The sequence below is a fragment of the Syzygium oleosum genome, unplaced genomic scaffold (assembly GCF_021117445.2).
Source record: "Syzygium oleosum isolate NSW1041296 unplaced genomic scaffold, Sole_v2.1 Sole_v2.04, whole genome shotgun sequence".
NCBI classification, from domain to species: Eukaryota; Viridiplantae; Streptophyta; class Magnoliopsida; order Myrtales; family Myrtaceae; genus Syzygium; species Syzygium oleosum.
In genome coordinates, this window is record NW_026607488.1 from 8,396,277 (window position 1) to 8,410,913 (window position 14,637).

Genomic DNA, 14,637 nt, shown 5'->3' on the forward strand with positions numbered 1-14,637 from the left:
GTTTAGTTCAACACGTGGGTCTTCACATTTGACTTGACTGACTTGTCAGACTCCACTTCCACGAAGGCTCATCTCCCCGTGTTCTCTCTCCTCTATTCTTTCATAAAGCGCTGGCCTTCAAGCAATAAAGCACTACTGGCCTTCAAGCAGTGCAAGGGCTTCCGCGTGAAGAGGCGATTGAGCCCGAATCAGACAAGCGAATCCTCCCGTGAGCTTCCCTGAGGCGTCTCGGCACACACCGGCGACCGCACACGACATAGAGCCAGCAACGAAGGCCGCGTCCGCATTAAGCTTAAGAGCTCCTTCCCCCGGCGGCGTCCAGATCGCAGGTGAGATCCCTTCTCGTTCTTGTTTTTTTCTTTCGTTTCGCGATGCAAGTTTTGATATCTTCGTGAAAGGCTATCGCTTCATTATCTGTCGCTTGCGGGTCTGGTGATTTGCCCCTAAAAATCGCACTTTTTCTCGCCTTCCACCGGAACCAGAGTACTTCGGAAACGAGCTCGAGAGACGGCAGGGCTGGTAATCCACTCTTGTAGCTTAATAGCAACTGATCTATGCTTGTGAGGCCTTGATCTTCAATTCGGATTTGTAAATTGTGGTCTGACCAAACTTTGGTGGTCCAGGGACGAAGGAGAAGAGGTGTTCTGGTGTTTGGGGGGCGTCTTACACACTGCGCATAGTGGGTCAGGTAAGTTTCTTCGCTTGAACAAGTTTTCCTTTGTAGGCAAGGCATTTTGGCAAAGTTGCCAGAGGAATAGTTTGATTTTGGGTAGGGTGTTCATGTTCCACACTTTAGACCATAGGGCTCGTGGTATTTGGTGCGAGGACGAGGCTTGTTGATTGGCTGGGCTGTCTGCTTCTTTTCTGAGATGATTGTACCCGCTTTTAACTGAGTAATTCCATGATTTGGCTGCTGTCCATACTAGTCTATCTTTCTCTTCCATAGGTGGGATGGGGATGGCTAAGATTTCCTCCACAATGTTGTCTTCAAACAAGCTATAAAGGCTTTGTTCATTCCATGTCGCCTGGTCTCTATCAATCAGTTCAGACACTAATTGGGGATCATCTTGGTTTGTTGGACTTGCAATTGTGCCCAATCTTGTCCACTTGTCTTCACGATTCTAATCGATTTTCCATTCCTTACTGACCATTGAACTGAGCCAGCTAATGCTTCTCTTCCAATCAGCAAGCTGTGCCACCCCCAGGACGATCTTTGTCCTTTCCTCGCTTGCCAAAAATCAGTGTTGGGGAAGTAGAGCCCTTTCAGTATTTGGCACCACACGTCTCTCTCCTCATTGTTAAACTCATCAGTATACTTTAGCTCTTGAAGATGGAGAGGAGGGACTCATCGAATGAAACAACAGTGTTGATGATCGATAGAGGTGATGTCGAGTCATCACAGGGGGCCGAATTCGAGGTGTTCTTGAATTTCAGAGGGCCTGACACTCGCCAGAATTTTGCTGTCTCTATCACTCCATGGAAGTAGCTGGAATTCGCGTTTTCAGAGACGATGACGAGATTAAAAAAGGTGAAGCAATCGGAGGCGAACTGGAGCATGCAATCAAGAGCTCCTCAATTTGTATACCCATCTTCTCTAGAAACTACGCATCCAGTGCTTGGTGTCTTCGTGAGCTTGCAATCATGGTGGATTGCAAAGCAACGATCCTACCGGTTTTCTTTGACGTGAATCCTGATGATGTCAAGCTCAAAACCGAGCTGTACCACGACGCGCTGCAGAAGCACGAGCAGAAGTTTGACAGCGATGTAGTGAAGACATGGAAGGAAGCTCTGGGGAAGGTTGCTCGGATGAAAGGATGGGATCTCAAAGATAGAGGGTAGAGTTTTGAGCTTTGCTTATCTTTTCTTTTTAAATATTGATATAGATATTAAGAACAAGAAATAATCTTCTCCTTGCATCAAAAGTTAAAACTATCAACTGTTCTCTTTTTTATCAAGTTGTGACTCAATCCACATAGTGTTAATAAGTACCCCACTACACATCCATTTATTTGAATAATCAATCAGTTTCTTACAAAACTAGATGATTTCTCTACAAAAATATGACAAATCCAATTTGAATCGATAAATTGATTTACATTTTTTAAATAGAGAAAAAAATAATTCTTTTTAACTTTTAAATAGATTTTATGTAGGTTAGACATAGAAAACTTGTTCTAGCTATAATTGTCTTAATCCATGCAAAACTAGAAACTGAGCACACACCACATGTGAGCAATTAAAAATGAGTAAACACTTCTTTCGCATATTTAAAAGAAGAAAATCCAAAGGTTTGGCCTTTTACAATTTATGGACGAGGGAGCTTTTTTATTAAGTTTAAAATTCGTTTTTATCATTACAATTTACATCTTTGACCAGTGCATACCTATGTAGCACCGACACGCGATAGGCAACACGACACGACACGACACACGATGTCATTTATCAAAAAATAAAGAATTCCGACACATTAGGACATGTTGTATATTAAATATATATTTTTATATATACATAATAAATTATTATTTTTAAATTTGATTTAAATCCACAAATAAATAATAATAAAAAGCCTATAATTTACTTCATGTCTTGGAAAAATAAATAATAAAAAAATGATGGCGCATGCTGAGAGGGAGAGGAGGAGCTACTGCTAAAGGGGTTCTTGGTCCACGAAATGGAGGACGGTGGTGGTGGGTTCAGGGTCTGAGGGTGGGGATTCGGGGGTTTGGAGCTTGGAGGATGCGAAGGAAGAAGATGAGAAATGGTGAGACGCAATCGGTGTTCCTCTTCAAGGCCTCCTCCTTGACGGACGTCATTGGTTCAAGCGAAGAAGAGAAATTGCGAATTGAGAGGGGGAGGGAGAACATAGCGTGAGTGAAAGCACTGTGAAGATGAGAACGGAAGACTAAGGTTTTCTTTCACCCTTTTTTTTAAAAAAAACTTTTTATAAATTTATATTTTGATCCCTAATTTTTTGAAAATTTATAAAATTGACCCCGTGAAAGTCCGAATCGCGTGTCGGGATTCCGGACTCGCGTGTCAGCAGCGTGTCCGGCGCATTGACTGCGTGTTAGATTTCCGACACCTGTTGACCGCGTGTCGGAACGTGTCGGAGTGTGTCGGACACGTGTCGCATGTCGGACACTGACACGTTGGCCTCCTGAATGTGTCCGTGCTACATAGGTGCATACAACATATAATTGCAATTCAGTTTAAGTGAAATCACATGGATTTTGATTTTTGTTTTTGAAAAACAAAAGTTAAAGCTAGAAAGCATACTTGAGACTAGACATATATAATGATTTTTATTTTTTTGCCTGGGCGGGTGGTCCTACATATCCGCAGGGTATAGATACAATATTTTTAAGGAGGGGGTTGGTCGCCGCGCCTCTCCCTCTCCCGTTGCTGGTTTTATAATATCTAATATTGCTGGGCTATTTTTGAGCTTGATAGGTACCACGGTGAACTCATTAGATCAATCGTTGCTGAAGTTTTGAACAAGCTGGATAAAAGAGACAAAAATCTACCTGATCATTTGGTCGGAATTCAGGATTGTGTTAAAGAGGTCATGCGCTTGTTAGATGAAGGTTCTCCTGATGTGCGTTATCTAGTAATCCACGATATGGGGGGCATCGGTAAGACGACTCTTGCCAAAGTTGTCTTTAACCAAATTTATAGTCGGTTTGATGGATGTAGCTTCCTTTCCGATGTTCGAGAAGCTTCAAAGGGTGGCAAAGTCGTTCAATTGCAAAAACAATTATTGTCAGATATTCTCAACTTCAAAGCAGTGGAGATTTCAGACTCTGATAAAGGGGTTAACCAGATTAAAAGGAGACTCCGCCATAAGAAAGTCCTTATCGTTCTTGATGGCTTAGATGAATGGGACCAACTCTCAAAACTTGCAGAAAAGCGTGATTGGTTTGGTTCAGGGAGCAGAATTATGATTACAACGAGGGACACCAACTATCTACCGATTGAAGAGGAGAATCGAGAAAATGGTGTCCAAACACATTTCGAAGAGTTTAAAAAGTATCAAATGAGAGAATTGTCCCATCGCCATGCTCTTCAGCTTTTTAGTAAGCATGCCTTCAAAATGGATTCTCCTCCATATGATTATTATCATATTTCTCGCGATATAATTGGCAAAACTGGTGGACTTCCTTTGGCTCTTGAGGTCATCGGTTCCTCTCTTTGTGGCAAAAGTAAACCACTTTGGAAAGCCACGTTAAAGAAATTAGATTTAGTTCCCAATCAAGATGTTTGTCACAAATTAATGATTAGCTTTGAAATGCTAGAGGATGCACAAAAAGAAATTTTTCTTGATATTGCGTGCTACTTTATCGGAGAAGAAAAAATCCATCCACATTATATGTGGAAAGCGTTGGATATTTCCCCAAAAGTTGAGATCTTTGTCCTTTCCCGTATGTCTTTGATAAAGGTTGATGGTAATGACAGACTGATGATGCATGACTTGCTCAGAGACTTTGGAAGAAAAATTGTTCGACAAGAAAACAAAGTTCTTGAGAAGTGTAGTAGACTATGGTCTCCTAAGAATGCCTTGGACGTTGTGCAGAATAGAAAGGTACATTCTATTCACAGTTACTATCTTCCCGATCAAGGAAACATCAACTCAAAAATTAAAATATATTCCAAGATGTGTTCTTTTGTTTGTGTTGTGTGTTGCAGAAAACTAAATTTGTTAATTTTGAATGAAATGAAGGTAATATCATCATTTATATCTGTTGGTTTTTGGTATGATGTCACTTGTTGGTTTTTGGTCTGATACCAATGTTGTATTGTGGAAACGTGATTTCGATATCACTATTTAGTTTGTGGTCTAATGTATAAGTGTGCATGCATGTGGGATATATTTGGAAGATGATGACAAGAGAACAAGGTAAGAGAACTTCAAGGATATAGGGTAATGGGATAAGGAAAAATATAATTTTATTATTTCAACAAAGTAGTTTTACTGCTCCCCACACAATTACATGAACGATTCTAAGCTCCATCTATAGAGCAATTCCACCGACTTTGATAGGAAAAATTTCTGCCGAGTTATGTTGAGATATTTTATTTAATTCTTTTTAGAATTTTTTAGACTCAAGCATACGTGGACTTATATCCAAGATATTTTGTTGCCTTTGCAGTGAAGGAGAGGTTTAGATGCTTCTTGAAAATGGATCACTTATTTTAACAATATCTAGCAAAACATATTAATAGCTTTCATTTACGATCCGAAAGTTGAAGCAAACAAAATGATTTACTTGTAGAACAAGTCTATGCAATATTTACTCACAGGATGAACTCTTTTTCTTCACTGTAGAACATTCACTTATGCCTTTTCATGTTGTCAGGGAACAGAGAACATCACAGCACTCAAATTAACTGGACTTCCAAAAGAGCACAACTTTACAAGTGAAGAGTTTTCATGGTTGCCTAACTTAAGGTTGTTGGAATTAGAGGGGGGGAACTTGGTAGGAGATTTTAAGAATCTTCTCTCAAGTTTAAAATGGCTCTCTTGGCGTCGTTGCCCTTCAGACTTGCAAGCGGTCAATTTATGTTTACAAAACTTAGTCGTGCTCAAGCTTTCAGACAGCAAAATTCCTAAGAATTGGAATGGATGGAGCCCATGCTTGGTATGGTTTTGCATCACATATATACATTTATTGCCATTACCCTTGCCTTACTTTTCTAATTCTAATTTGTTTCACAGGCAAATGGTGAATTGAAAGTTATACATCTCATGAGATGCCATCTTTCGACAACTCTTCACTTCTCAACATGCTTGAATTTGAGGGTACTAGTTTTTACTGAACATTGTCCAGAGTCGCCACAATTTGGTAGCTCCATCAGTAAGCTAGAGCACCTTAAGCGCTTGGAAATAATTGTAGCCGGAGTTCAGCCATCAAAATTGTCTAGAAGCCCCCATTTTGAGCTGTGCACAGTGCCTTCTGCAATATTCCGCCTAAAGTACCTGTCAAGTCTAAAGCTGGAGGGGCAGTGTATACGAGAGCTTCATCCATCTATTGGAGAGATGGCGGGCTTGACGTGCTTGTCTTTAATGCATTGTTATCAGCTTAGAAAGCTTCCATACTCCATTGGGAAATTGAGATCGTTGCTCGTATTGAATTTGTTCAACACAAGAATCAAAGAGTTACCTGATTCTATTGGAGATCTCAAAAGGTTGGAGAAAATGAACCTGGGATACACACGGATAAGGGAGCTGCCAAATTCCATTGGAAGACTAGAATCATTGCTCGACTTAGACTTGCAGTTTTCAGAGATTATAGCACTGCCTACTTCTATTGGATATCTTAAAAGACTGCAGCGATTATTTATGATTTACAGTAAGATAAGAGAGTTACCTAATTCTATTGGAGATCTCAAAAGGTTGGAGAAAATGAACCTGGGATACACACGGATAAGGGATCTACCAAATTCCATTGGAGGACTAGAATCATTGCTTAGATTAGACTTGCAATATACAAAGATTACAGAACTGCCTACTTCTATTGGTCATCTTAGAAGGTTGGAGATCTTCCATATGCGGGGGAGTAAGATAAGAAAGCTACCGAAGGCCATAGGGATGTTGGAGAATCTTATATCGTTGGGATACCATGGTTATAGAAATATTGAAATGACATGGCCTCCTCAGCTTTTGTATCTTTTAATATCTGGTGAGGATTTTCAATCTCTCACATGTCCTCCTCAGCTTTCGGCACGGGACATATTTTGTTCTGATCGTCAATATCTCACAAGGCTTCCTTTAGGTCTTCGTTTTTTGCAATTACACGGAGTCAAGTCACCAATAGAACAACGACTCCTTTTTGAATTGAGATATTTGTCTGAATTATGGCTCTCTGGATGGTGCTTGAAAGAGATTGAGATTGAACAGCTAGAGAATCTCCATTGTTTAAGGGTGTGGGACTGTAAATCATTGGTGAGGCTTTCGGGTCTATCAAGATTAGGGAAGCTTGAAGAGCTGGATATTCGTGATTGCTCACAGCTAATCGAGATTCGAGATTTGGGAGAAATAGAATCCCTAGAGAAATTACATATTGATAAATGCGGCTCCATAGAAAGGTTAACTGATCTATCAAGACTACATAAATTCCAAAGTTTGTTCGTACATCAATGTAAATCACTGCAAGGTTTGGCTGATTTACCAAACTCGCTAGAGACATTATCAATTGAGGATTTGAGCTCGATAGAAAGGCTACCTGATCTATCAAAACTACAAAAGTTGCGGGACTTGTACATAAGTCACTGGGAATCACTGCAAGGTTTGCCTGATTTACCAAACTCACTTGAGAATTTGTCAATTGAGAAATGGGGCTCCATAGAAACGCTACCCGTGCTATCAAAATTAGTCAAGTTGCGGAGATTGCAGCTCTCTCACTGCGAATCACTGCAAGGTTTGCTTGCTGTACCAAACACATGTCATCACGATATTCATGCTTGCCCACTGTTAGGCGAGTCCGGTGACGTTTCCGTATCTTGCCGATGGTGTCGGAAAGCAAACCCGGGCCTATCCTAAAGGCAGCCATCTATGTGTTCTTAAGACGTGGTACTCTTTCCCATTTCACACGTACTTTGCCTTATTTTCTTCGTTTTTTTCCTTTCCCTTCCCATTTCTTTATTTCATTGTCTCCTTTCAAACAATCAGACAACTTTTTTCTGTTCTTCCCCTTCACTTCTAAAGATGCATATCCCCTTTTATCACATTATAAAATAACTCAGTCTAATCTTTTCTAGTTTAATTAAATAAACGAGTGGCATTGTTGAGTGCTTTATGAGAAGTTGGCGTTGACACTTTCTCCACCTAACACCTGGCAATTTTCTTCTATTTTTTTTTCTTTTCATAGGCTAACTTAGTTATGATTGACAAATAAAGAAATTCCGTGATTTCTTTTTAAAGAAAAATCACATCAAGCTTCATCATAATAGTACAAAAACTTGTCACCACCAGGTGACAAAGTTAAAGGGAAATCGTAACAAAAGAAAGCTACACCAATGATATCATTTAAGTCTATGTCATTAACCAATTTTCACAACTAACATGGCATGGTCATAACAAACTCGTCCTTGAAGTTAAAAGAGGTTAAATTCAAATTATATAACAAACAAAAAGTGATTTTATCAGTAAATATTGTATTGAAATTGAAAGTCTATGGTATAAGAACAAAGTTATAGGCACAAATAGATCCTGAACTTTTGTAAAATGTTCAATTGGCTCTCTGAACTTTTTTTTTTTGGGGTCAATTGAGTTGTTCAACTATGTACAATTTTGTTTTTGGGTTTTTAAGGTAAAAAACAATTTTTTTATGTGTCTTTAAAAAAAAAAACTGCTGATATGGTCATTAAATCACCGTTAAATGCAACAATGGCGTCCAAGTTGACAATGTGGGGGATTAAATATCAACATCTGAAGGTAATTTTTATTGCTGAGATGATAAGCAATGGTGGATTTGGAAAGGTCAGTTAGGAATTAGTGTATTTGTGTGGAACTAGATATTGAATCAGGTAGGATATGATAGATAAACTAAGGAGGAGTTTGTGAAGTAATGCCCCTCAAGTGCTCTTCAACAAACATGCAACTTTGCTATCAATCTGCTTTTACTCCCTTGATTATGATCTTTTGGTTCTTCTACTTTTCTTTCCTAATTTTTTGTTTCTAATTAAATAGTCAATTTATATGCAGGGAACATTGAGGAGCGCAACATTTTGTTTTGATACTTTATATTTGTTCGTTTACCTGCAATGGACATATCCGAAACCACGTGTGAGTACCTCCTATTTAAGGTTCATAAACTTTTTAGCTCTTTTGAGATATACAGTCGGTCTACTGCGTAATTGATAATTTCGGGCTTGGAATTTCGCCTGAATTTCTCTCAGTTTGTGTCACGAACTCTTGACACAATATATTATTAGCTGGACATCATAGATTAGGGTATGATGAGAAACAGAACTTTCATCCTAGATTCCTATGATTCTGATAAATTATATAGTTCATAATATAAGTCGTCTTATAGTTTTTGAATTGATGCTTCTAGTTTTGTGATAAGTAGTTGAAAGTATGCTCCAGGGTTAGCTTTTTTGTCATGGATGAAAAGCTTGAATCTCGCATCTTGCGGTATTTCTGGATCCCAATGATACCGAGGTTGCTAATATCCCTGCAAACTACAACCTGTGTACACATGCTGATATAGGATACTCTTACATTGCAGATCGCTAAAATTGGCAAACTGAACAATGACCAGTTCTTTCGACCAAAAAAACAAAAACAATGACCAGTTGACCATAAAATTAGAAAGAGTTTACACAACTTTTGAAATCTTGGAAAATAACTTGTATGAGAAATTATAGTAACATCAAATTAAATGTTATTCTAAACATGTAATCTCAACATGTAATCTCGCAACACAAATTAGCAAAAGAGACTTTCCATGTTACAAAATGAGTGATTGTGGATCAAAGTAAGTCCTTGTGGTTCTTGACACGATTCTTCTTGGAGCAGAAGTAAGTCTTTTTGATGTTTAGCTCTTGTACTCTTACTACTCTACCTTCAATGAAGAAAGAAGAAGAATTAAAAATAATTTTGATTTTCCCCACCATTTGCTTGAGTCAAATGTAAAGTGAGTGAAAATTTACTGCAATTGGTTTATAGAAGTCATCTTATATGCATGGTTTCTTCCATGTCAAGAAGGATTCTGTTTCTAAAATTAATGGCATGATGTCCTCCATGTTACAAAGTGGTTGCTTACTTGACATCTACTTCTTGATCCATTTTCACAGCCAAAACTGCAAGCGTTAACCATTTAGTGGGTGTAATATTCACCATCTGGGATTCATTTCTCAGTCAATTAAAGTTGTTTGAATGTTTCAGCACTTGTATTAGTTTCAACTTTAGAGTCGGTCACTTATTATCTACTTCACTTTTGGGCAGCTGGTTATCTCGGATGGTGTCACTATGGCAAGTGGAGCTGGAATTTCACTCCCTGGGATGTTTCAATTAGCAACTGATAAAACCATGCGTGACTTTTTCCAAATTGCTGGGACAATCTTGGTCTTTTTGCATAATAATGTGTACATTGCACGTATATGTGCTTCTTATGGTTGTGTTTATTCAACTTCCTTCGTCAACTTGTTTCTTATCTTATGAGGTTCAATGCCATGGCTATCATTACACTAGATTTTTGCTTCTGAGCTGGAATATAGTTTTCTGGCCAAACTAGAAAGCTAAATTATCATGCAATGGTGATTGATGAACACAGATTTCATGTACGGTATAATGGCATGGTAAGTCTTTGAACTACATGTTTGTTTGTTCAAGTTAGTCCTTCTGTCAAACAGTTGGACTGCAATGCGGACATGCCCATCCACATCAACGCCATATCATCATTCTTCTTCAGCAAATTCCTGAGGCGGAATAGAAAAAAAATATTAAAGGAATCCCTAGAGAGAGAGAAAGAGAGGATGGGGAAGGCCAGGGCAAGGGCGCTTGGCGGGGGGAAGCCAGTGGCAGCGGCCACCGCCAGGGTGCAGGCGACTGGGCGCTTGCCACCATTGCCTCTGAACGCCACACGCAACAGAGAGACAGAGGGAGTGCGTGAGGGAGCATTAACGGGGTGTACGCACAACATGAAATCTTCTAGACGAGGAATCGAATCACTGGGTCAACAAACATGAGATAGCAATATTCTCAAAACACGAAGCCAGAACTAACAATATCAATCAAACTCCGCATAACCCGTCAACCCAAAATAAGGAAACTTAACAAAGCATCAACAAAAATAACACAAAGGAAATGCCAGTTCTTTTCTTTTTGGGCGGTTGACTATATTTGAGCCCAATGCAGAAGAATAAGAAGTAGAAGCTACAATGACCACGCTTGAGCTGGGTGCTCTCTGAATCATAGCCAAATTGCTATGACCAAGCAATTCATAAGTAATCTAGCCAATACCAAACGATTACCAGATTATCGACTTTGGAGAATGATTCCCTTATCAATGAAATGTGCATATTAGATGATGAAAAATTGCAAAATACATTGAGTCCATTTCTTTAGGAGCTTGCTGCTTTCGATATCAGGCAACTTCTACTAAATCTCGGGTAATGAATGTTCGCAAACATTATTGCTAACCAGCCACCTAATCATTGGCTGACAATGTATATCAACGCCAATCTGCTGCTTATCAGTGCGTTGGTTGGATAATGGATATGATCGTATGGAAATCAATTTGTACTGCACTGTGAGAAAGACTTACCTCGGACAAATGGACAATGAAATCCCCAACGCAGAGGAAATTCCTATGCAACTCGAGTTCTTGTTTCGGGAACACTTGTCCCTTGACTGTTGTCGCCTTTGAGTTTGATCAAGAGGAGTCTGAAAGTTATCTTTTGAAGCCATCACTTAGCTCTTCAACCAATTAAAATGACGAGACTTGACTTGGTCTTTACATCTCCACGAATTCTGAATTGCCCTTCAAATGCTTTTTCTGTTTTGAACTACAAACAATTTCAGCATAAAAGCTAGAAAAGCTTGCCGTTGCAGACACATATTCTCACTAAGCATGTCTTGAACCTGTCAGAGAAGGTTCTTAGCGGAGCAACTTCATCTCGACCTGCAAAAATAGGTGTGATTAAGTTCAATATGTACTTTTTCAGTCTTTGTGACAGATAACAGTAGATCAAAATATAGAAAATAGCGGTGAATTACTTCAAAGGGTTTCAATTCTTAGCTTCTTTATGGCAGTTGATAGGATGGGCACTCGCTTCCCACAGAAGGTTAACTCACTCAAAGACTCTGATTCTTTGGGGACTTTACTTTAGCACGTAACCTTTCTGCAGAATCGCTATCCTCGATTGATAAGTACTACAGTGATTCCATCACACCAAGATATTGATAAGCTTGTGGGAAGCTCCGGCAACTCTTGAATCTCGTGACATCTACTTAAGTCCAGTTTTTGGAGGAGAGGAACCATGTTAACTGTGCTTGGCACGGTGTCTATCCGTGCACCTAATAAATTTAGAATTTTAAACATGGACTTTTCTAACATGGCTCACATATACCATAAAGAAAACTCGGTTATCTATATACACTAAGATGACATCTCTCTCTTGATTTGGCAATCATATCAAGTATATGTTTGTACTTCAAGTATTATAGCTCATAAAGTCATCATAGAGAAACTTTCAACTTTTAGCAACAAAAAAAAGCAAGAGAAACTTTCAAAATGATATCGTTTCGATTGGATGGATTAATAATTGAAAATGGAGAGGCAACTTACCTGTCCATTAAACTAATGGTGAGGGTATTAAAGAATATCGAAAAAAAAAGTAGCTGAGTGAAATTTCTTGAAAGTCAATGGAGACTTCTCCAAGTGCAATGTGAGTGATGATGATGGCAGCAACGAAAACTCCATTGCAGGGAAGATGGAAGCATCCACAGCAAATTAAGTACCGATCCTTTTCATGCCATCACATTTATCTTCTTCTCATAAAAGAATCACGATGATTGTTTATGTCAGAATATATTTAAAATTACCATTGTTAATCGGAACAGCAAGAGAGTTATTTCCAACGTGTTATCCTGTCCAACTGTGGTGCTACCTCATTTTTACAGTAGTCCATTCAGGGTCACTTAGGGCGCGTTTGGTAACATTTCTACTTCTGGGAACAATTTCTTTTCAGAAATAGTTTTTTCTATTTCTATTTCTTGGATGAGTTTTTGAGCAAAATAACGCGTTTGGTAACTGCACAAAATTTCTATTTCTGGAATAGAAAAAGAACAGAAATGCGTTTGGTAACTGCACGAAATTTCTATTCCTGGAATAGAAAAAGAACAGAAATGCGTTTGGTACAACCAAAAAAATTTCTATTCCTAATTTTTTTCATTGAAGTCTATATATTTTATTTAACTATAAGTACAAGTTATAAGTGAAAAAAACCAATAAGCATTGTTTATTGATTTGTCTAATCCTTTTTAACTCATATATATATATATATATATATATATATATATATATATATCTTTAGCATGCTCCTCATGGATAAAATTAATTTTCTTAATCTTTTTATTATTTTGAATACCATATTTATCTATTTCAAAAGTTTCTTCACACCCGCTATTATAAATACTATTTATTCTCATATTAAATTACCAAAACATAAAAAGAATACTTACATCTTAATCATGTGTTAGTTGTTTTTATTACCAATAAATAAACAAAACGATAACTCATTCTACGAATGTGAAGACTTACTTGGTATTACTTTCTTGATTCTAGTTGTTAGACTTGCAAAATTTAGTGCTTGTGAGTTCCAAAAAGAAGCGATGTGAACAAGCAATCAAAATGTTTGGTCCTGGTTATACGCCATCCTAATTCTCGCATATGATTACTTTAACATTGCTTGAACCTAGATATGGGATGTGGGCCTTGCTCAAGGATTTTCACAACATATGGAGCACCAGAAGAGGGCTTGGTCTCGTTGACTTCTCTCGAGCAGACCCTACGAAGTTTGCGAGCGGCAGTGATGATTGTTCTTTGAAGCTGTGGGCAGTCAATGAGGCATGCCATCCCTTGTATCTATTTTAACATTCTTGAAAAAGGGACATAATCTTCTCCCTAGTTACAATTTATGCATGCTTGAAAGCTTCCGTAGAAAAGAAGCTTGGACTGAGTCACATTAGGGGAATCAGACTGGCAAGGAAATTCAGTAAACTTTATGAACTCAGTTGATCATTCTTGGACTTTGAAAGCCCCGTTAATATTTATTTAAGCTGTAACCATAAGTTCAAGCAGCGTAGACGCAGATTCTTGCTTTGACTTTTAGTTAATTTATCGTCGTGGAATTTTATGTGAGGATTTTCTAATTCAAAAAGGAAGAATGAGGTCATTAATGTGATTTTCGAGAAAAACTCGGTCGGCACCATTTGGAACCCAACCAATGTCTGCTGTGTTCGGTTTTCTCCTCACTCGACTAATCTGTTGGTTTTCGGATGTGCTGATAATAAAAGAACATTCCGATGATCTTCGGCACACTCAGATTCCTTGGTGCAGTTTAGCTGCATAGGCTTTGGATTTGAAAAATACAACAATAATAATACCCGCTAATTAACAAAATGTTCCCAAATATTTATAAACAACATTACATAAGTCATAAACACAAAGTCATGGAATCTCAGGCATATTGTGATCCCTTGCCATTTTATTTGCAATATTTTTCTTAAGCATGTTCATCTCAACTGCCTCCTCATGCCACTCATCTGCATCCTCCACTTGTGTAGGTCCAAATGGGTACTCCGGATCTCCATATAGGGAAAGGTTTTTGTCCATCCTGTCTTGATCACGAATATAATTATGGATAGCACAACATGCAATTACAATACATGCTTGCTTTCGAATTGTAAATGAAGGCATGTGTCTTAAAATGAAAAAGCGATTTTTTAATGCCCCAAATGACCTCTCAATGACATTCCTTAATGAAGAATGCCTATGGTTGAACAATTCTCTTGCTGTTCTGGGCCGTCTCTCCCTACCCCTATAATCATTCAGATGATGCCGTCTCTCACAAAAAGTTGATACATGTATTTAGGCATTACTCGAAAATAAAATACTAACCTTAAGACAATGC

The 14,637-nt window shown here is 38.3% G+C and overlaps 1 protein-coding gene and 1 pseudogene across 1 annotated transcript; both read left to right on the plus strand.

Moving 5' to 3' along the window:
* The first annotated feature begins 42 nt into the window (after positions 1–42).
* LOC115665056 (disease resistance protein L6-like) lies at positions 43–1,891 on the plus strand (annotated as a pseudogene).
* A 2,009-nt stretch (positions 1,892–3,900) lies between these two features.
* LOC115665055 (disease resistance protein RPV1-like) lies at positions 3,901–7,537 on the plus strand. Its single transcript, XM_056310883.1, has 4 exons — positions 3,901–4,579; positions 5,355–5,636; positions 5,714–7,304; positions 7,437–7,537. Exons 1-4 carry the CDS (start codon positions 3,938–3,940, stop codon positions 7,535–7,537), a joined length of 2,616 nt encoding a protein of 871 aa, XP_056166858.1. The 5' UTR covers positions 3,901–3,937.
* Positions 7,538–14,637: the final 7,100 nt, after the last annotated feature.